The sequence below is a fragment of the Eurosta solidaginis genome, chromosome 4 (genome assembly GCF_040869045.1).
Source record: "Eurosta solidaginis isolate ZX-2024a chromosome 4, ASM4086904v1, whole genome shotgun sequence".
NCBI classification, from domain to species: domain Eukaryota; kingdom Metazoa; phylum Arthropoda; class Insecta; order Diptera; family Tephritidae; genus Eurosta; species Eurosta solidaginis.
The window spans coordinates 22,800,455-22,825,068 of record NC_090322.1 but is presented as its reverse complement, the minus strand read 5'-3'; the positions used below and the strand labels follow the sequence as shown (position 1 = coordinate 22,825,068).

Sequence of the window (24,614 nt, the reverse complement as noted above, 5' to 3'; positions counted from 1 at the left end):
ACGGCTGTGCAAAATGACGTTGAGCAACACCATCATCTCAGTCAGAATTGGGAAGGACCTCTCCGAGCCGTTCGAAACTAAACGAGGTTTCAGACAGGGTGACCCCCTATCGTGCGATTTCTTTAATTTGATGCTGGAGAAAATTATACTAGCTGCAGAACTTAACCGCACTGGAACAATATACTATAAAAGCGTGCAATTACTGGCATATGCTGATGACATTGATATCATCGGCCTAAACACCCGCGCTGTTAGTTCTGCTTACTCCAAACTGGAAAAAGAAGCGGTAAAGATGGGTTTGATGGTGAATGAGGACAAAACGAAGTACCTGCTGTCATCGAGCAAAGAGTCAGCGCATATGCGCCTTGGCAACCGCGCTACTGTTGGCAGCCATAATTTCGAAATAGTAAAAGACTTCGTTTATTTGGGAACCAGCATCAACACTAGCAACAACATCAGCACTGAATCTAGCGAAGAATTAATCTTGCCAATAAATGCTACTTTGGACTAGGTAGGCAATTGAAAAGTAAAGTCCTCTCTCGGCGAACGAAAATCATACTCTACAAGTCACTTATCGTACCCGTCCTGCTATATGGGGCAGAAGCATGGACCATGACAACAGCAGATGAAGCGGCTTTGGGAGTGTTCGAGAGAAAAGTTCTTCGAAAGATTTATGGACCTCTACGCGTTGGCGATGGCGAGTACCGAAGAAGATTTAATGATGAGCTGTACGAGCTTTACGCAGACATCAACATAGTCCAGCGAATTAAAACGCAGCGGCTGCGCTGGCTAGGCCATGTTATGCGAATGAAAGATGAGGCTCCGGCCAAGAAAGTGTTTCTATCGGAACCCGCCTATGGAAACAGAGGTAGAGGGCGGCCCCCACTCCGTTGGAAGGACCAGGTGGTAAATGATTTAAACTCCCTTGGTGTGACCAATTGGCGCCGGTTGGCGGAGCGACTGGCGCGCCTTGTTGGACGGCCATAACCGTTTAGACGGTTAAGCGCCAATTAAGTAAGTAAGTAAATGAAATTACAGTGGATGATAAATATCCAATTCCAAATAAAGAATCCTTGTTCGATAAACTGGGAAAAGCGCAATATTTTTCGTCGTTGGACCTTGCAAAAGGCTTTCATCAAGCTTTGATGGAGGAAAACGATATTGAAAAAACAGCTTTTTTGACAGCAAAGGGCCATTTCGAGTTCATTCGAATGCCCTTTGGTCTCAAAAATGCACCTGCAACTTTTCAGCGTATGTTAAATTATGTCTTATCAGATTATATTAATAAAATTTGTATAATATATATGGATGATATATTAGTTTTTTCAACTTCTTTAGCTGAACATTTGGAAAGTTTAAAGAAAATATTTAACAAATTAAATGAATATAATTTAAAAGTTCAAATCAATAAGTGTAAATTTTTATCAAAAGAAACTACTTTTCTTGGGCATGTAATAACGAATAAGGGTATTAAGCCAAATCCAGAAAAAATCAGTGTAATACAGAATTTGCAAATACCAAAGAACTGAAGGATATAAAATCTTTTCTAGGTTTAACCGGATATTACCGGAAATTCATTCGAAATTACTCTTTTATAGCTAGTCCAATAATAAAATATTAGAAAAAGAATAGCAAAATAGATATCAATGATAAATCGTATGTAGAAGCTTTTGAAAAATTGAAGAAAATTTTTATTAATCCACCCTTATTAATTTATCCGGATCTCAATAAAAAGTTTGTGTTCACAACAGATGCAAGTAATGTAGCCATTGGGGCAGTTTTAAGCCAGGAAGGAAAGCCTATATGCTTTGCGAGCAGGACGTTGAATGGGCACGAAAAAAATTACTCAACATTAGAGAAGGAATTACTGGCCATTGTATGGTCAATGAAATATTACCGCCCTTATCTTTATGGTCGTAAGTTTTTAGTTCAAACTGATCATCAACCTTTGAAATGGCTTTATTCATTAAAAGATCCTAACTCTAGAATAATTAGATGGAAAATATTAGATGAATTTTACTTTGATATAGAGGAGGAAGGAGAATATGGTGGCAGACTTTTTAAGTAGAGTTCAGTTAAACCAATTACTTCGAATTCAATTCAAAACTCGATAAAAAATTTATACGCAAAATTTTTTATAGTTAATAAAATTGTCAATAAATACAAAATGCAAATAAGAATAGTTAAAAATAAAAATGAAGAAAAAGAGATGCTTTTTAAAAAATATAAAATAGTATATGTTTCAGAAAATGATTTTAATAATACTCATTATTTAAATGATTTATTTAGAAGGGAATTTAGAAAAGGAAAGGTCGGAATATATTCCGAAATTGGTGATAATATGTACGATGAAATTGAAAGGTTATTAATTGAATTATTTTGTAATAACAAAGATCTGCATTTTATAAAATGTACGAAAATTTCAAACGATATTGGATCTGAAGAGTCTTTATTGACGATATTCATATAAAAGGCAACCATCGAGGAATTCAGGAAAATTATGAAGAATTGAAAGATATTTACTTTAATTCTAAACTAATTAAATTTATCCTATTTATTGCAATAATTGTAATATGAGTATGATCGGAAACCATTAAGAAACGAATTTCATTATTCTACGACACCTGATAAACCAAATTCAATAGTGCATATAGATATTTTTCAAATTCAGAAAACTTGTTTTTTAACATCAATTGATAAATTTACGAAATTAGGGACAGCACATAAACTTAATGATAAAAATATGGTGACAATTAAAACAAAAATTGAAGAAAGGATAGCATTTTTAGGAAAACCAAATAAATTGGTTATGGATAATGAATTCAATAATACATTAATAAAACTTTTTTGTAGAGAAAATAACATAAAACCCCATTATACTACACCGAATTCTCACACTGGAAACTCAGACATAGAGAGGATGCACTCAACACTACTTGAACATATAAGAATAATAAAACATAGTCAAAATATTGATGATTCGGAGGAGTTAGTAATTAAAGCTATACATTTTTATAATAACACCATTCAAAGCACCACCAAGTTAAAACCCATTGATTTTATAAATAAGATGGAAATAAATTTTGAAGAAATAAAAACAAGAATAGAATATACAAAGAAAAAAACAATAGATAGAATTAATATGAAAAGAGAAAATATAAATATTGAATTAAATCAACCGAATCTTTATATGAAAAATCCTACAGCTATTAGACAGAAAACGGCAAAAAGGTTTAAAAAGTATTATTCCAATAATAAAAATAAAATCGATGTTGCTAGATTTCGAAGACCTTCAAAATCTATACAACCCTAATAATTATAATTTGAGAATGTTTAAATAAACAAGAAAAATTATATGTATGATTAAAACAATTGTTATAATAAAATTTATACTTTATAATACTTCTTAAAAAAATGAAAAAAAGGTTTTAAATTTGATAATTGTAATTCTTATTTGAATGTTACACATGTTCAAATTGAAAATATGGATTTAAAATATGTTTAATTATGTGAAAATTTGTTTTATTTTTTGTTAAATTTCGCGTTTAAATTTTCACGTATAAATGATTCGATGGGACTCGAATCTTAAGGAGGGGCGAGTTATATTAGAGGTGTAAATTGTACTTTGTGTTCTTTGTACTGTATTTTATGTTCATGTAATATCATTCAGTAATATTTGAATTACCGTTTGTATTTGAAATGAAATGTAAAATAGTTTTTCAGTTTTTTTTCAAGAATCTATAAAAGAATTGAACATTCTGTTTTAACAAATAAATTAATTTTACGGAATATAATCCTTTTAAAACTCATTTGCGGAATATAATCCTTTTGAGTTAAGTAACGCGCCATCTCAGAGTATATTTCAAAAAAGACCTATCTGATGAGCATTAGCTGGGGTGTTGATGAAAAAATTCTGAGTTAGGGATTCCGAAATAGGGTGTTTTTGAAAAATATTATTAGGTAGGGCGCTTTCGAGCTTGCAGCCTAGATAGGGTCACGTTCCACCCAGCCGTCGAGATGGAGAAAAAATGTTTAGCATGTCAGATAACGTTTTTAGCCAGTGCGATCTTAGAAGTATTTATGTCACCGTCAAGGTTTTCGTTAGGAATTTTAAAGGTTTTTGATGTTTTTTAGTCTAAAGCAAATTTTGGATTCTTTCCTCTATTAACCTGGAGTATAAAAAACTTGTGAACTTTTAAAGGGCAACTTTGACTGCATTTGGAGAGGAAGTTAATTGGAGAATGATATTGGATATCAATGTTTGTTGGGATACATGGTGGAATCACCAGGTAAACTAAATTAAAAAAGAAAGAAGATTTAGCAAGCAAGATTTAGCGGGTAAAAATTTAGTGGAAATACTGAAAATAGAAGTGAAAAAATAAATTGTTTTCTACGAATGCAATTACAGAAGCTGTATTTTGCAGTTTAACCAGTGAAACCTTTGACAACATTACGAAATTGCCTGATGATGATTAGGTTGGCGGTTTTCGAAATGGTACCATCGCAATATGCTAGTAAATGACTTATTTCGTTTTTTTTTTTTATATTTCGACAGGGTGGATAAATGGTGTATATTGAACCGATTTTCCGTCATCCATTGTCAAATTTGGTTTTGAGACAAACCGGTTTCGGCGTTGTGCCATTATCAGTGTCGATTTCCGTTTTGACAAGGGATGACGGAAAATCGTTCCAATATACATCATGCCAGTAAATGTTTCTTTCTTTTCAGTTTCTCTGAGAAAACATAATAATTGAAATTGAATTATTATAAGCCGGTGTTAAGCTCATGAATTTATTATCGCATTTCAAGATTTACTATATAAAACTGACTTAATAATAAAATTCATAATTTAAAAGTAAGGAATAATAGCATAACTACACATAAGATTTCAACTTTAGGCACTTCTAAACATTTTTTTATTCGGAATAACAGCCCAACTCAAACTAAGAAATTTTAAATTTTTTCAGTCAACAAGTCATAACAGCCTAACTCATTTTTTCCCTTATATCTTTCAAATTAAGCAAAAACATAACAGTTTGCTTGCAAAGTTAAAAAGAAGACCGATACCGTCATTTGCAGTAATGATTTGAAACCTTAAATTGCTAGGGGAATATTTTGAATAAGGTGCCACGTTTTTCAAACTTTTGTTGATTAGTACGGGTAGACGGGGTCCTAAAAATCACCAAAATGGAATCCGCAGCTCTAGGAAACTCTTAGTTTATGAAATATAAGCTTTTTAATTTCCAAATTTAGTAAAATTTCAACTTAAGTCCTGCACTTAAAATTCGGGTCGCATTCGATGGCAGTATCAAAAGACGTGTATTTGCGTCAAGATTCAGAATCCGAAAGCAGAAACTAAGTTTTTTATCTCGTTTAAAAGTTATTCGCGGAAAACCTGTCGATAATATTGTCGCTTTTTTCGTTGTTGCAATTAAACGAACGAAAGCAAATGAAGGTGGTGAATAGTGTTACCAGCTCCGCAACAATATCTTTTTATCTTGGTAGAACATTATAAGGTGGTGGCAGGCCCTTTAGCAATTTTCGAGAAAGAATTTCGCCACAAAAGTCGATTGTAAAAAAATCGACTATTTTTAATCGGCTATGCCTAAGAAGTTGTCTTTTACATCTCTACTGACAGATTAGCAGAATTTTGTACACAATTCGTCTTGCATCTTTTAATTTTTCTGTAATGAAAAAGTATTACTAATTAAACAAGAAAAATAATACAACTATATGGCTAACATCACTGATCAGCTATTCAGTTCGCTTTGTCGGACGTGTATGCACGAACTGAATGAACCCTTATTTGAAGCCAACACTGGTCCGGAGCAGAAATGGCAATCTGTCTTTGATACAATTCAGGAATGTGGGGCTTTACAAATAGCAGAGCTACTTTCTAACATAATCCCGCAAATTTTGGAAGTGCAACTAAATGACGAGCTGCCAAAGAAAATTTGTTGTGAATGTCTTCAACAATTGCAAAACGCTTATCGGTTCCAGCGAATCTGCGTACAATCTGATCAACAAATGCGTGAATTGATTTCTAAAAGATATCCAAATGCTAAACATACAGGCCCAACAGTACTAGACTTTGTTCTGGACACCGAAGAGCACAGAATTGATTTTAAGTGTGTTAACACTTTGCCGGTAGAGCCACAATTGAGCATTGCGGATCCTTTAAAAAGCACTAGTGATACAAAAGACCATAGCGCGGATTTTCCTCTTGATGTTGGTGGTTTTGTGAAAACTGAGATAGGGACCGATGACTCTTATGCTGAATTTAGTGATGAGGAAATTCTGCTTCCAACGGTCACTGTTAAAACTGAAGAAACGTCAAAGGAAGCCGAAATGGAACAAGTAAGCTTGGGGTGAGTTTTATTTATGTACATAGATGAGGTTATTAGCGCTAAAGCGGTGTTATTAAAGTGGCGCTTCCACTTATATCGCTCATACGATATAGTAAGCTTAATTCACAAAGACCCTAGCCAACATATTAAAATAATTGCAGGAGAAGCAAAAAAAATTGTTTTATTACATGCAGATATGGCCTTTTAAAAACTACATAGTTGCGTTGTTATTGGTTCTAACATTTCCAAATTTTCTGCGGATGTATTTTAATATATCTTACCAAAATTTTGTAAGTTTCGCAAAAAAATCGTGCTAGGGTCTTGGTGAATTGATATTACAATATGTTGTCTTGTGGCCATGCAAATATGATGCTTTTAGTGCCATATACTTATGGATACTAGAAGAAATCTTATTGCACCCTTGCATTGCAAGAGCACTACTTAACGCAACCTAATCAGAACAGTAACTGAATTCCGGGTTACATTACTTTTGCGCTGATAAATTCGTGTCATTCTAAATAGCCTAACTTGATATATGTATATGTGATATATGCAATAAATCATTTAGCGAACCCAACAAATTGAAAACTGATAAACAAGAAATTCCTTTGCATCTTAAGAAAAAAACTGATAATTACCGTTTTAAGTGTGAACTTTGTCAGCGTTGTTTCCAAAAACCGGAATCACTACACAAGCATCGTTTGATACACAATAGCAAAGCGGGTAAAAAGAAACGAAGCCATGTTTGTGATCTGTGTGAAAAGACGTATAATTCCCCTGTCACATTAGCGAATCATAAAAGGCTACGACATTCTGCTGACCAAACACAAAATTCTTTGAAACATTATGCCTGTGAATTCTGTGATAGAAGTAAAACAATTACCTTTCGAATCGTAGTATATAATAAACAAATATTTATTTGCAGTTTACAAAAGTTCTGTTTCACTAAAGCATCATGTACGCACGCATACAGGTGAACGGGTCTTGTGCCCTGAGTGTGGCAAATCTTTTAGCACAGAAGGGTATTTATAAAATACAAAATGGAACAATAATATATGTTAATTTATTTATTTTATGTGTAGTAACCTCAAGCAACATCGTCTACGCCATCGTGATGATAAGCCTTACGAGTGCCCTTACTGTCCGCTTAGGTTTACTTGTGTCAGCAGTGTGTACAACCATAAAAAAATACATGAAGCCAAAACAAACATTTGCGATATTTGTGGCGCTGCTTTTAGCCAACCTTATGAATTAAAGAAACATAAAAGATATCATCTTGGCGAAAGAAAATATAAATGTGACTATTGTGATATGCGGTAAGCAGCATTAAGAAATAATAAATATTCAAACTAATTTCTACTCCTTTCGGCTCGTCCAAAAAGTTTTGTTCGCCCAGATCATCAACGTCGTCATATGCGTACACATACCGGTGAAAAGCCATATAAATGCAAATACTGTGACCGCGCTTATGCCCAAAGTAATGATCATATCAAACATTTACGTACTCATCTAGGTGACAATGTTTACAGATGTGAATTATGTCCATTAACTTTCCGTTTGGCATCAGAGCTACGGGCACACTTTGCTTCGCACAAAAACGAGGATGAGGAGACACGTGAACAAAATATGAAAGCGTTAAAGGAAGCAGAGAGACTTTAAGAGAACCAAAGGTTATCATCACTACTGCTGTCTTTTAATATTTATCAGAGAATTTAAACACAATGAGAAGGCGTTTTTGCTAGATTCCAACTTTTTTGCATGTGAACACGTCTTGCACTTCACCACACACAATCCAATTTCAATGTTAACCAGTTAACAGCAGAAAATTCTCTGTCAACAGTTTCAGCCGGTGTATAAATTCTCTGGATTTTCTCTTAATATGATTTCTTTGTAGGAATATAGGTATTTAGTAGGATTAATTAAATTTAAATTTTATTACTTGTAGCAATATATTTGCTTGTTTTATAATTTAATATGAATTTGAATTTAATTAATATAATTTAGAAATTTTAAAAAAGGTAAAATAGGCTTAATTTCAATGGTAAATGGAGGGTTGAAAATAGCCTTATGGCGCGCAAATTCGTATATACGATCAAAGTAGCAGATAAGACAGCATAAAAGTCATAGTAGGTTTGGCGCACCTGTTAGGCACTCGTTTAAGGCTGCAGGTGTTTCAGGTTCGAACCTTAATAAAGCTTGTTTTCTTTTTTTTTTTATTGATGGAAAAACCCGTTAACATATCGAATTATGAATTTTCGATAAGCAAAAGCCGAAAAGTCTATGTCATTTTGCTTATTTAATTATATTTATTAAGTGTGGATTTTTTTCTGTAATTTGAAATAATATTTCAAGTATACAGTTGTATAGCCCTTTTAATTTTACCCTAACAAAGTGCAAATGTTAAGTTCATAGAAAATTCCGCCGATTTTTGGCAATTTTTTCCGTTTTTGACTATTTTGCGTTTCAAATTTTTGATTACCTTATTCTGACCTGATCAACTGACCATGTATAATTACAAATACATTGCTAGAGTTGCGCTTTTCCGTTCATTTCAGAGATTCGGTTCTTTCGTTCTTTTTGTTCATCTTTTCCTTTTTTTTCAAGCAAGTGTATGCAGCAATGCTTTGTGTAGGTATATTTAAATGTGTTATGAATAAGTAAGTTAATATATATACATATGTATAATTAACTTCAAAAAAAGTTACAAATTTCGGAAGATCGAGGAAGTTGAAAGAGTACAGGCACAAATTGTAAATATGAACTTTTCAAGTTTAATAAATATAATAATTAGTTTCTTACAAAAGATGTTTTTCATAAATATATACACACATATCGCATAAGTGGCATCATCGACATTCGTGCTCACTGTGAATTTCTACGTATGTATGTATGAATTTACAATGTTCGTGAACGAGAAGAGAGAAAGAATAACATTAGGTAAAACGAACTAAAAGAACAAATAGAACCGAAATCGAAGATCTAGTTCACTTGTTCAGTTGAGAGACCCGGTCAATTGAACAAGTTCAGAACGAAACGACCCAACTCTATACATTCCGCTTGCAAGTGCGAACGACCTCAAAAATATTTCGCTTTTGCTATTTTGTTTGTGGGTCAGGTGAAGGCGGCGAAGAAAAAGAAGATTTTTTTCTTCTCATTCGAAACTTCGAAATATCAGAACAGAAATGGAAATATGAAGTTTTGTATGGTATAGCCTCACGCGTAAAAGGAATAGCATATGTGCGTACGAAAGCCAAAAAACTATTTTCATACATTTCACACACGCACCAATTTTTATGAGCGCCTGATAATATTAAAATGTTTCTTGCCCAATGATTCTTCTTCTTACACTTTGAAGACAAGGCAAGATGGATTTTTACAATGTCTTTGAAAAAATTAATTCTATAAGTTTGCTTTTGGACAATGTGTAGTAGGCGGGAAAGGAAGTTTTTCTCTTAGGTGTAGTAGTTTTGGGCTATATGTACGAGGCCAGACAGAAACTTTGAATGTGTTAGTAAGCGGAATCAAGTAGAAATAAAAATTTTGTCTGACTTCGATTTTTTGTTCTTCCTCTTATGTTTGTGATTTTGTTGTTGAGACGTAGGCGGGAATGTAAGATTTCCCCGCCAAAATCTAAGGTTGTGTTAGTTTTGGCCTATATGTACGAGGCCGGACGAAATGTTTGAATGTGTTGGTAATAATAATCGACACAAAATCAAAATTTAAGATTTTTTCTCTGGTTTGACTTTTGTGCTTGAGGCGGGTATGGAAGTTAGGAAAAATGTTTGCATATTTTTAGCGACATTTGCTATTTTGTATGGTCGCCTATTACCATGCCAGCTTTTAATGGTCTTGAAATGCCCTTTTTAGCTTCGAGAACAATTTCTAACAATTGAAAGTAATTCAACAATTGTTTGAATTTGGTTAGCTTTTAATTTTGTCAAATGGTTTAAGCACATTTTTATATATTCTTGCAAAAAATTTTGCTTTGATATTGCATTGTAAGAAAACGCGCTTATCGGCAAAATTTTGCTATTTTGGCGCAATATCAGAATTTTTATAATTTCAGCTAAAAAAAAATAAAGAAGGATTTTAACTGGAGCGGGCTTCGAACCCACGAAATCGTACAACAACGTAGTTGCCTACACAGCTGTGCCACAATAGCTTGTGAAGTTTAATAGCCTAACAGGCAGTTATAAGCATGAGTTTCAATCTAGTGAGTGGTGAGTGGTGAGTGAATGCGTGGAACATATATATAATTTCTAACTTGGAAACATATTTATATGTTGTACAAAGGAGATAACCCTATTATCCTCTATGATTCGTATAGTACTTTTTACTTCGCAGCATTCATTAGAGATGCGAAATGCATGAGTTTCAATCAAGTGATGGTGAGTGAATGCGTGGAAGATATATATAACTAACGTTAATTTCTAACTTGGAAACATATTTATATGTTGTACAAAGGAGATAGCCCTATTATCCTCTATGATTCGTATAGTACTTTTTACTTCGCAGCATTCATTAGAGATGCGAAATGCATGAGTTTCAATCAAGTGATGGTGAGTGAATGCGTGGAAGATATATATAACTAACGTTAATTTCTGACTTGGAAATATATTCATATGTTGTACAAAGGAGATAGCCCTAGTACTTTTTACTTAGCAGCATTCATTAGAGATGCCAAATTCAATTTATATTATCCAGTAACCCTACACATTTTTATGATGGCCTGGTGAATCCGGCTCTTTTTCAAATTTTCTGCCTTCTTCTGTACCTTATAAAAAGAAACTTTTATTGATTTTGATTGAAATTGATACAAGTGCTTTACACCTGCATCAAACACCCTATTAAATAATTGCCTCCTAAGACCTTAATGGGGCAAGTCAATTTACAATGAATCATCATAATTTATTTACAAACAAGTAAGGAAGGCTATGTTCGGGTGTAACCGAACATTACATACTCAGTTGAGAGTTGTGGAGACAAAGTAAGGGAAAATCACCATGTTGTAAAAAGAACCTAGGGCAACCCTGGAATGTGTTTGTATGACATGTGTATCAAATGGAAGGTATTAAAGAGTATTTTAAGAAGAAGTGGGCCATTTAGGGATATCGCCATAAAGGTGGACCAGGCCTGACTCTAGAATTTGTTTGTACGATATGGGTATCAAATGAAAGGTATTAATGAGTATTTTAAAAGGGCGTGGGCCTAAGTTCTATAGATGGACGCCTTTTCAAGATATCGCAATAAAGATGGACCAGGGGTGACTCTAGAATTTGTTCGTACGATATGAGTATCAAATGAAAGGCGTTTATGAGTATTTTAAGAGGGCGTGGACCTTAGTTCTATATGTGGACGCCTTTTCGAGATATCGCCATAAAAGTGGACCAGGGGTGACTAGAATATGGTTGTACGATATGGGTATCAAAATAATGGTATTAATGAGGGTTTTAAAAGGGAGTGGCCCTTAGTTGTATATGTGAAGGCGTTTTCGAGATATCGACCAAAATGTGGACCAAGGTGATCCAGAACAACATCTGTCGGGTACCGCTAATTTATTTATATATGTAATACCACGAACAGTATTCCTTCCAAGATTCCAAGGGCTTTTGATTTCGCCCTGCAAAACTTTTTCATTTTCTTATACTTAATATGGTAGGTGTCACACCCATTTTACCAAGTTTTTTTCTAAAGTTATATTTTGCGTCAATAGACCAATACAATTACCATGTTTCATCCCTTTTTTCGTATTTGGTATATAATTATGGCATTTTTTTCATTTTTCATAATTTTGGATATCGAAAAAGTGGGCGTGGTCATAGTCAGATTTCGGCCATTTTTTACACCAATACAAAGTGAGTTCAAATAAGTACGTGAACTGAGTTTAGTAAAGATATATCGATTTTTGTTCAAGTTATCGTGTTAACGGCCGAGCGGAAGGACAGACGGTCGACTGTGTATAAAAACTGGGCGTGGCTTCAACCGATTTCGCCCTTTTTCACAGAAAATAGTTATCGTCCTAGAATCTAAGCCTCTACCAAATTTCACAAGGATTGGTAAATTTTTGATCGACTTATGGCATTAAAAGTATCCTAGACAAATTAAATGAAAAAGGGCGGAGCCACGCCCATTTTGAAATTTTCTTTTATTTTTGTATTTTGTTGCACCATATCATTGGCGGCCACCGTGGTGTGATGGTAGCGTGCTCCGCCTATCACACCGTATGCCCTGGGTTCAACTCCCGGGCAGAGCAACATCAAAATTTTAGAAATAAGATTTTTCAATTAGAAGAAAATTTTTCTATGCGGGGTCGCCCCTCGGCAGTGTTTGGCAAGCACTCCGGGTGTATTTCTGCCATGAAAAGCTCTCAGTGAAAACTCATCTGCTTTGCAGATGCCGTTCGGAGTCGGCATAAAACATGTAGGTCCCGTCCGGCCAATTTGTAGGGAAAATCAAGAGGAGCACGACGCAAATTGGAAGAGAAGCTCGGCCTTAGATCTCTTCGGAGGTTATCGCGCCTTACATTTATTTATTATATCATTACTGGAGTTGAATGTTGACATAATTTACTTATATACTGTAAAGATATTAACTTTTCTTTTAAAATTTGAATTTAAAAAAAAAATTTTTTAAAAAGTGGGCGTGGTCGTTCTCCGATTTTACTAATTTTTATTAAACAGGCATATAGTAACAAGTATAACGTTCCTGCCAAATTTCATCATGATATCTTCAACGACTGCCAAATTACAGCTTGCAAAACTTCTAAATTACCTTCTTTTAAAAGTGGGCGGTGCCACGCCCATTGTCCAAAATTGTACTAGTTTTCTATTCTGCGTCATAAGTTCAACTCACCTACCAAGTTTCATCGCTTTATCCGTATTTGGTAAGGAATTATCGCACTTTTTCGATTTTTCGAAATTTTCGATATCGAAAAAGTGGGCGTGGTTATTGTCCGATATCGTTCATTTTAAATAGCGATCTGAGATGAGTGCCCAGGAACCTACATACCAAATTTCATCAGATACCTCAAAATTTACTCAAGTTATCGTGTTAACGGACAGACGGACGGACGGACATGGCTCAATCGAATTTTTTTTCGATACTGATGATTTTGATATATGGAAGTCTATATCTATCTCGATTCCTTTATACCTGTACAACCAACCGTTATCCAATCAAACTTAATATACTCTGTGAGCTCTGCTCAACTGAGTATAAAAATCAGAGAATTAAAATTTCCAATATATTTGCTCTGATCAGAGAATTTTTTGGTAACAGACAAACAGAGAAAATCGTTACGAGAATTTTCTGTTACGTCTTGCACCCTGTTAAGTTAACATGAATTTGGGGAATAGTGGTGAAGTGCAAGACGTGTCACATGCAAATGGATCGTAAGCAGTGGATGCCAAAAAAACGCCTTCTCATTGTGTTTAAATTCTCTAGAAAAACCATACCAGTGCAAATATTGCGAACGCGCCTTTGCCCAAAGTAACGATCACATGAAGCATTTACGCACTCACATCGGAGATAATCAGACCAATTCTAAATATTCTCGCGGATTTTTTTATTCCCGCGGAAAAATTCCTCCAATTCTTTTCTCCTAGGGAAAAGAATAATTGGGGAATAGGAATTTCGAATTTTCGAAGTCAGCTGTTTTGTCAATTGAAATTTCGTTGCGCATTTCTTATTTTGTTTAAAAATTGTAAAGTTTAATTATTGTTGCCAATTAGTTTGAAATTAAGAAATAAGGTATAAACAATGCACATTATTGCATTTCATGTGGTATTCACTGAAATGAGTAATGAATTGGTGCCACAGCAACATCAACAGAGGAGCATAAGAAAAAGACTGGCGGGATAACACAAATCCGGCGGAGTTGCCTGCATTCATTCTGCAAAGCAATTTTCTGGCGGCCAATTCGAGTTGAGTTCGCCTTTCTCCATATGCTAAGATCTATTTAAGCCTTCTTAAAAAATCCTTGCGCAATTTCTGGATGGCTGCATCAAATATGCGAAGAGCTCTTCCGTTGCTTATGATATACTTTTCGACTTAAAATAAAGAATATTGTGGTTGTTGTTGTATTAACAGTGAGAATATTGTGGTAGAATGTAAATACATATTTTAGCACAAATTTGTACAAATAAGTGTTATTTCTTAAAAGAACGAATTTCCTTTAACTATTTTGATGCATTCCCTTTAATTTAACTAGTGAAAAAACTCCTATGAAATGGCAAAGAAATCTCCCTCTCCCTCACATTCATAGTACCTAATTTTCTCCCATAACCGGTTTCCGCTTTTTCGAACATTGTTCAGAATACGAGGAAAGGGAGTAGTGAAAAAACTCACAAGGAATTTTTATTTAGAATACGAGGAATGGGAGAAGGGAAAAAACTCGCACGGAATTTTCGTTTAGAATTGGGCTGAATGTTTATAGATTTGAATTGTGTCCGTCAGCTTTTCGTTTAGCTTCAGAGCTGCGTGTGCACTTTACTTCGCATAACCCTCTAACAGGCAGAAAAAAATCAATGCGCAAGTCACACGCGACCTGTATCGCATCACATGATTTTTCGCTAACAATCAGAAAAGGCTAAATCGTACATTTTTATTGTTAAAAAAACATACAATCAACATAATACAACAAAATATCAAAATACAATCTGCATTATGTTTGTTATTTTTTCATCTCCTTTGATCGTCCATTTCGGCTGCTGCTGCCGTTGTCGTCGTCGATGGTTTCTGTTTCTGCACGCTTTGCTGAAAAGCTTCAGGCATCTCCAGTCCCATAACATAATGATGAAAGCCCAAAAAGAGGATATATTTTGCCGGCGTTTACGTCCCTGTTCCATGAGATATTACATTTTTGGCAAAACTGATATCGGTGTGGAGAGAGACTTGTTTTGGCTTCGCAGTGACATCGACTGCACAGTTTGGTGGTACGAAATTCCCCGATTCGCAGTACATCCCCACCAATCGATCGTAAATGTTTGACGATCGTTCGATTGGGTGTTCGAACGTAACATTTAACAGGTGAATTTCGATTTATTTCCGTGTCTCCAATTACAATCATTGTACGATGAGCTGGGCTGCTACTGCTGCTAGTATTACAAATAATCATTTCGACAACTTTTCGTGCAGCTTTCTCGCGGCACACGTACGCTTGAACTTTCAATCGAGTCACCTTGCGCTGTTTGAAAACGCGCTGTTTCATCTCAAAATTGCGGAATCGATGCTCCGTGTATTCAATGTACTGATGTGGTTCCAGTTGCAAAATATTGTCATCCACCACACACTTTGTCCATTTTTGTAATTTTTTTTGTCGCGTATTGAAACCAGCCAGATGATGATACTGTTTACTTAAAGTTTTAATCATTCTCGTTGAACCGTCAGAAGTGAGATCTTTAGCAAAGCCACCCAAACGTGCACCCGGATCCAGACCGATCAATTGAGTGTACTTGTTTTGCGACAGTCCGAGACGCACAGTAATCAAATATCGAGCCTTCGCTGTAGATTTGGTTTCATTGATCTTTTGCTTTTTCGATTTCGTCTGTGGTTCATTCGCCACTGTCGGTTCATTAGTCGCTGTCGGATGACGAATAAATTCACTGAGAAAAAGAGACTGCCACTCCATCGGTTTGCATCGAGTAGCCAAACTTTTTACGTCTAGTCTCCAGTGGTCGTATAGCGAACCATTGGTACCATTCCTCGTTTGGCATATCGCGCACATGTCCCTTGTACAGTTTCATCGAAGTAAGCAATTGATGCAATGCAAACGAATCGCAATGAACGCGATGGTGACCCTGTTTTAGAAGAGGCACTAGTCGAACATTTTTATTTCCATTAGCGTGATTGAAGCGTTGCAAAAGAAAAAACTATTTGATGTATTTGGCATACTTTGATTTATTTTCAATGTCGTAGAAATTCAAGCGACATTTGAGACAGTAACATTTCGCTTGCTTCATATTTGCTGCATCGGGTGAATAGAACATCCAGTGTTTGATAGACTAAACGACCATCGGTGGAAGTGTTAAAAAAATCTTCGTAATCTCGCGTAGGCATGCATAAGTAAATTGTTGTGTAACAAAGTGGCATACTGAGCTGCCTGTTTTACGAATAAATTTGATCGAACTGCTTTGTCGTAGAGACGGCTAGTGTAATGAGTGGCACGAAGACGTCTGTAATCCTGATCTATGTCATATTTAACTTTACTTTTATCGAGTAGTTCGTAAAAGTATGGTAAAAAATCAATTTTTCCTTCACCGTTGTCGTAAAAATGTCCGCTGTTCCATCGTTTGTACAGTGAATAATTGATATAGAGACTCGCGTCGACAAATAAAGCATACATTTCACAAACACCCGATTGAATTTTCTCGAAAACTCGTTCGTCCAGACAATGTTGATGCAATGCAACTTTTATCGTTGAAATTTTTTCTTCTTCCTCTTCGGATGTAGCGGTTTCTGTTTCGGTTCCTCCTGCTCCTCCACGCTTTCTTCGAGGCGGCAAATAATTGGCTCATTTTTTGCTACTCTTACGCGTATGTGTATCCAAACCACACGACTTACAACAAACAGTTGAGGGGATAGTATCGATGGGATTTCTTGCCATCGTCGTTGTCGTAACAATACTGAATTATCGGTGTACACAAGTAATCCTTTATATAGTATTGTAACGAATTTAGTGCAATTCCTCTACTAACGTTCGTATCGCTAAACTGTTGAATAAATAACTCCAATATTTAATAATGCAAAATGGCCTTTATTCAAGTACTTTCAAAATAACACTTCCATTGCTCGACAGATAGCGTGCTTAATCGAAACTGATTGTCGTGTCTCAACTGTTGCTGCTTTTATAGTGTTGGTTTCCTTGTTGACATTTCTAGGCGGTTCTGTTCTAGAATGTACTTAGTTACTGCTATATAATTATAACTACAGATGCACGTGTATAGCTCTCATATGCGCGTGTATTTGTGAGCGACACTTCCACAATTATAATTGCATACTTTTGGGAGCTTCTCAGATAAGATATCTGCATGTGTTTGTGCGTTGCTTCTCCGCTGCGTGTACGTACATATGTGTAGACATAATGATTGAATTATTGATGTGCATACAAGTCACTGCTTAGCATCAGCTTAGAGATGATAGTATCCCTTAGTGCTGCTAATATTCGTTACATTGCCCTCCACCTACGTCTGATCGTCCCGATCAGACAACTCCCTCGATCTAAACGCTGTTAGCATCTCCAAATGTACCACTTCTATTTCGGGGTTTCCCAATGGTTTGTATGCGGTACATGGTATCACTGATCCTCTTCACAACTTAGTACGGGCCTTCCCAACTGCACCGAAATATGGATAGAACACTTTTCCGCCGGTGAGGGTTGTATAACAGTACCAAATCTCGCACCAAGAGACCTTCCGAATTATTGTGCTCATCGTACCTGCGTTTCATCTTACTACTCATTATCCTGGATCGTTCCCTAGCACTCTGTTGTTTGGCCAATGAACTACTTCGCAGAGCTTGCGCTGGACGTATTGGCTTCGCATAATCAGTATCGTTCCCAAGTTTCACAACAGTGGTGCGCCCTGGCTTGAAATCACCCTCGCATTCCTTCTGGGAAATTCTTTGCTTCGTTTTCGTGCGTCCCTTTGGTTTTGTCAATGCTAGTGTTTATCTCGCAGGTACTTTCGATTTGGCTTTATTTGGCCCATTCGATACATCAACCTTTACCGTTGACTTCCGTGGTCTTTGTCGAGTCTTCTCCACCAGTACTAGATTACTGCTGAACCCTTCCTCCAAACTAAAGTTAAGTGGTACATCCTGGTTCTCATATCGCATAACCCCTCTCTGCATATCGATCTTGATGTCATGGTCACCTAAGAAGTCCACTCCCAATATGACTTCATCAACAATCTCCGCCACAATGAATTTGTGTAGAACCACGACCTTCCCAATTAAGACTTCACATATTACTTCTCCCTGGACTTGGTTATACTCACCTGTGACCTTACGCAACCTTACTCCAGGTAATGGCTTTACTCTCCTATTGACCAAATCAGATCGGATTAAGGAGTGAGATGCGCCCGTATCTACAGTCAGTACACGATCCTTGCCATCCAGCTTTCTTTTGACGGCAATACTGCTCGATTTTCTTCCAATTTGCGAGATAGATATCACAGGACATTCAACAGATGGAGCTAGCTCACGATCTTTACATCTGGCACGCTCTTGCTCATCTCCTCCAGCTTTGCGTTTACGGCCACCCAAGTTGGAACTACCAGGACCGGTGCTGCAATGACGAGCAATGTGACCTGGGTTACCACACTTGAAACATTTGATTGCACCATTATTCCTCTGTTGCGTTCCTTCACAAAATTGCGTCTACCCACTCTGGCCTTTCTACTTCCACACGGCGTGCTTTGAAAACTGGCTTACACAGAAGCGACGCTGTTTCCTGAATCAGAGCATGTGATACCGTTTCTGCGAATGTTGGCTTTGGGTTTGCGTATGTAGCTCGCTTTGTTTCGACGTCACGCATGCCATTTATAAAGCTCTGAATCTGTACCCTTTCAGTGTATTCCACGGGTGCGTCCGCATTCGCTAAATGTGCTAGCCTTTCAACATCCGACGCAAACTCTTGCAATGTTTCACCAGGCCTCTGGAAGCGGCTCAGCATCTCCATTTGGTATATCTGTCTCCTATGCTCAGTTCCGTATCGTTTCGCTAAAGCGCCCATCAATGCTTAATAACAGTTCCGTTCGCCCTCTGGAATGGTTTGTAAAATATCAGCTGCAGGCCTTTAAACGCCATGAACAATGCAGCAACTTTATCTTCAACATTCCAGTTGTTCACTGCTGCGCACAGTGTTTCGTGTAGAACAAGTTAGCTGGACAAAAACAACGTTCTTATTCCAAGAAAAGTGTAATGAGAAATGAAAGAAAATAAACCAAATAACGGAATTTTTGCTTTTTTTTGATATTTTTGCTCAAATATATTGAGTAATTGAAGTAAGAAGGCAGGAGTGGCCGTAAAATGCATTGATTAATTTGCAAAATTTTTGTTGAATATTAAGCTTCATATTTCTTTTAAGTGAACACTTTTATATAATTTTTTTGATGGATTCTAAGCTCGAAGGTAAGTAAAATTTTTTAATAGTAATTCTTTCGCAATTAGAGTATTTTCAATATATTTAACATTCCGTTATTAAGAAGAAAAGGTATTTTTTCTCTATATTTTTAACTTTAGGGACAAAAAAGTTACATACATCCGCGGACATCCGGGCTAAATTTTACATATGTTATAGTCGCAAGTATTCTCTAAAAGTCGAAAGAAAAAACCATTGCGAATTCTTTGCACATCTATTTTTAATTTTTTTTTTGTAGATTTAGTTATCTCTACATATAAAATAGGATGTATGTACGTACCAGCTCCGACGAGATATTTGAACCTTTAAAGCTGATCTACAAACGGCAAAACCAATTCCCAGGTACAGGGAACAAACACGTAGCCATAAAACACACAAAAATAAACGCGCAAGGCCAATAAGAGCACACCAAAAGCAAAAAGGCGAAGATCACTGACTTCAACCTGCCAAAACCTACCGCACCAGTCACCAAGGCATAAAAACTGGTACACACAAAGCAATCCTAATGCAGGTATAACCACACAGGAACGCCACACAAAACAACCCCATTTGGTAGCATCTACGCCAATACCTGAATGTAATATAAATACTGTACAACTGATAACAAATCAGAACGATCAACGACACTTAAGATGGCAGCACAACAATCATCAACTATTCACCCTGTTGGAAAATCAACAACATAAAGCAGTTTAGTTATAACCGTACCAAGAACGGAGTTTTTTGACCTTTGGGTTCAACATTCGAAGGAAAGCAGATATAAAGAATTATTGAGTTTTGTTGTACTTAAGTACGATTTAAACGAAGCAGCCGAGTATTCGGTAAAAAGTTTAAGCTTATAAATATCGGCATATTCGTCGACGCTGGATCAAAAGTGGAACACTTCTGGAAGACATAAGGAGCGATTTTTGAATAAAAACTCGGAGTGCCTTTCGGGTCACATTTACAATAACGATGGATTCAAATTTGCCATCAGACCAACCAACCACTTCTTTGGGTAACCCCGGCCCCGGAACACGAAAGAAGGACTTTGTTAGCTGCAGTGAAAGTGGATGATCTCTTGCAATCTAGAAGTCCTGGTGAGTTACTTTATACGGCAGAAGTATCAACGCGTATGTCCGGCAACAGAAATGTTGCTAACATTATAAAAAAATTACAGGAAACCACTCAAATAACCGGCAAAAAGATGACATGTGAGCCAGATGCAAGATGCTTGAGCAACGTAGAAGCTTTAGCATACTACGTAGATAGCAAGTCGACGACTCATGGGTACAAAACGACTCGGAAGTGGAGCATCAAGGCAGGCCATAAGGTGTATCCATCATTTTATAGTCTAAGAAAAGCTAAGCCAGAATGCTATCCAAATGAAATTGATGTGAGTGAAACACGTGCGGAAATTAAAGTCCAGTCCGTATTAGATAAAACTGTTGAGCGTTTAGTTTTAGCAAATCAAGAAGTTTTTGTTAGTTTATTACCTACAAACTTGACGTTGATGCTTTAATCAGCAAGTGGGGTTGCGATGGAAGTTCTGGCCATAGCACATATAAGCAAAAGTTTACATGCAGTTCTGACACTGATGACTTTTTGTTTATATTCTCTTTCGTTCCTCTTCAATTACAGGATGAAAAAGGTAACATTGTTTGGCAGAATCCTCGACCTTCTTCTACCATGTATTGTCGTCCAATTATATTTATTTTTTCTAAAGAAACAAAAGGTTTTATTGTTTTTGAAACGAACAAAGTTTTAGAGGAGATAAATGCGTTGTTGCCAACAAAGTACATGCTCGAAGAATACGAAGTTTCCGTAAATCACAATATGCTTCTAACAATGATTGACGGAAAAGTTTGCAATGCTTTGACTGAAACTTTTTCCGCACAAACGTGTTATATTTTTGGTGCCACTCCAAAAGATATGAATAATGAGTTGCGGTACTTTACGCCTAACAGAGATAATCTTGGTTTTGGTTTGCCTACTCTCCATGCATGAATAAGATGTTTGAATGCTTGCTTCACATAAGTTATAGCCTCGAAGTAAAAAATTTAAAAGTGTACTTGGATTGATAGTAGATAAACCAAAACCAGGTTTCGGCAATACCAATGACGGCAACACTGCTCGTAGGTTTTTCGAAAATTCTGAGGCTAGTGCTGAGATTACGGGATTGGATGTAACGCTCATCAAAAGATTCGACACTCTCCTTCGCGCATTAGCATCTGGGTACAATATAAATATCCAAAGATTTGAAAAATTTGCGGTCGAGACTAAAAAACTATACATAGATCTCTATCCATCGTTTAATATGCCTGTTACAGTTCATAAAATCTTAGTGCATAGTACTGATATTATAAAATCAGCAATTTTACCTATTGTTCAACTTTCTGAGGAAGCACAGGAAGCCCGTAACAAAGATTTGAGACGATTCAGGGATGATAACCCACAAAAGCAGTCGCGTGAAGCCACGAATAGAGATCTTATGAATATGTTGCTTATAACATCAGATCCTTTAGTTAACAGTTTTAGGGAGATACCTGAGAAAAAATTTAAAAGTCTGACCTCAGAAGTCTTAAATTTACTGTCTCCCGATAATGTTGAGGAGTCAATAAATACCCCAGTTGTTTCAAGCTTTCACAGTAGTGTTGCTGGTGCTCACGACTATTCCACAAGTGACTCATCGTGAAAGTGATGATAGCGAATAATAACATAATTATAAAAGATAACCTATCCTATAACTTTTTGTTGGCTCAGATTTTATTTAATTTAAATCTATTGTCTTTTCTACTTTGTATGATACTTTACTTTTAAATTTTTGTAATAAGTAATTTTCACATAATTAATTTAATTATTTACATTGTTATTATTATTATTGTAATTCACTTTTACATTCCTGACTGGTACTATAAATTAATTTTGTAAAAATTGTAGTGCCAGGATAAATACTCAAATAAATACAAAATATGTATGTACATATGTATGTACAGTTACTCACGTAAATAAGGAAACACTCCTTTTTGGGCAATTCTTACAATTTTCGCTTTCGCAAATTTAGTTTAACTAATTTCCCATAAGAAAATTTGTCACGATCTATAACAAAAACTAAATTATATTTAAAAAATGTTTGAAAAATTCGACGAATTTTCATAAAAAATTTAAATATTTTTTCCGAATTTTTAGAATTTTTTAGAGTATTTAAGTACAATAAAGTAATATTCTTAAGTCCTTTAAATTTTTTTGGATCTATGTTACTTATTCACATGAGTTACTGTATATGAAATAAGCAAATGTATGCATATGAAGTAAAATTTTGAAAAAATTGTAGCTTAAAGACCTGGAAAGGAACAGAACCGTCAAAGGATGGTGTTTTTACCTTCGTATTACTCGCTGAAGCAGCCGCACGATTAAGTTGCAACTCCTGGATATGTCCTCTCAAAGCATCCACCTCGGCCTCGTTTTTTCCTCAAACTGCGTAATTTTTTTGTCCATACGCGCTTCCAACTGTGCAGAGATCTGCGATGATACCTGTGCTGAAATTTGTGCCGACATTTCGGATATTCGTGCGTCTTGTGCTTCAATTTTAGATGTTATTTCTGACGACATCTCTGAGATACGTGTCTCCTGTGATTCCAGTTGGGATGCCATATATGTCTTTTCCTCTTCCAGTTGGGATACCATATATGCCTTCTGCTCTTCCAGTTGTGATGACATGTTTGTGGATATTTGTTATGACATTTCTGTTATACGCGTTTCTTGTGCTTCAATTTGGACGTTATGCGTGTCTCCTGCGATTCCAGTTGAAATGCAATACTTGTGTTCTGTTCATCCAGTTGTGATGCCATATAGGTCTTCTGTTCTTCCAGTTGAGATGACATTTGCGACGACATTGATGTTACTGTCGATGTTTGTGCAGATATTGCAGCCAATATCATGTTCAAGTCTGTGCTGGTAACTGTCTGCGATGTTTCGTTTTTCTCTTCAATTTTTGTTGTTGATTCTTCCACATCAGGATAAAAGACATACTCGTCCACATTAATTCCTTGCGACTTCATTACCTCTCGTAGCCATGCTTGAAGTTCGATCTTATTGCCGGTTGTATTGAATCCACGGTTCTCCAACTCCTTTTTCAGTTGCTGGATCTTTAATTCACTCAACTTTGCCATGGCCAAGTTGTATTCAAAATCTGCGGAATTTATTCAACAATTCCTCTTCTGACACCAATTGTAACGAATTTAGTGCAATTCATCTTATTTGTAACCTTCTACTAACGTTCGTATCGCTAAACTGTTGAATAAATAACTACAATATTTAATAATGCAAAATGGTCTTTATTCAAGTACTTTCAAAATAACACTTCTGTTGCTCGACAGATAGTGTGCTTAATCGAAACTGATTGTCGTGCCTCAACTGTTGCTGTTTTCATCGTGTTTGGTTTCCTCGTTGACATTTCTAGGCGGTTCTGTTCTAGAATTTACTTAGTTACTGCTATATAATTATAACTAAAGATGCACGTGTATAACTCTCATATGCGCGTGTATTTGTGAGCGACACTTCCACAATTATAATTGCATACTTTTGGGAGCATCTCAGATAAGATATCTGCATGAGTTTGTGCGTTGCTTCTCCGATGCGTGTACGTACATATGTGTACATATATGTGTATATGTATATAGTTTGGCAGCTTAAGTAGAGGTTATGTTGCGAATAGAGTGGAAGGCATTGGACTAGGCAGTCGAATGTCATATAATGAAGGAATGGTGTTCGGAGATTTTTCAAAGTTAAAAAAAAAAAATTATAAAAGCTTTAATATAAATAAAACTATTGTTTTAATAACAACAAAAACGCCATATATATTCTGTATACATAAATTTGTAAGGATTATCTCACTTTAAAATTTGAATTAAATAATCTAGTTTTTTTTGAAACTGATTCGAGAACTGTGCGTGTGAATGTGCGAATTTTCACCGATCAGCTGTTAGTTGCGCTACTTGGTAAAATTTACAATGACCTGTGGTTTCTGATAATATAACATCAGTAATTGTTGCTTAAAAATGTTAATATCGAAGGCGTAAGGACCATCTCTAGCTTGTGACAGGAATTCACATAAATTCAATAATACATAATAATTTTTTAAACAATT

At 35.9% G+C, this 24,614-nt stretch overlaps 1 protein-coding gene across 1 annotated transcript in view; it reads left to right on the top strand.

Annotated features, from left to right (window-relative positions):
• Positions 1–5,633: 5,633 nt before the first annotated feature.
• LOC137248432 (zinc finger protein 91-like) overlaps positions 5,634–24,614 on the top strand; it is a 33,740-nt gene continuing 14,759 nt past the window's right edge. The window contains exons 1-5 of the mRNA XM_067779370.1: positions 5,634–6,369; positions 6,917–7,218; positions 7,274–7,370; positions 7,431–7,664; positions 7,731–8,003. Coding sequence (XP_067635471.1) covers positions 5,735–6,369; positions 6,917–7,218; positions 7,274–7,370; positions 7,431–7,664; positions 7,731–8,003 — 1,541 coding nt within the window. The 5' untranslated portion in view covers positions 5,634–5,734. The remainder of the gene's footprint in view (positions 6,370–6,916; positions 7,219–7,273; positions 7,371–7,430; positions 7,665–7,730; positions 8,004–24,614) is intronic.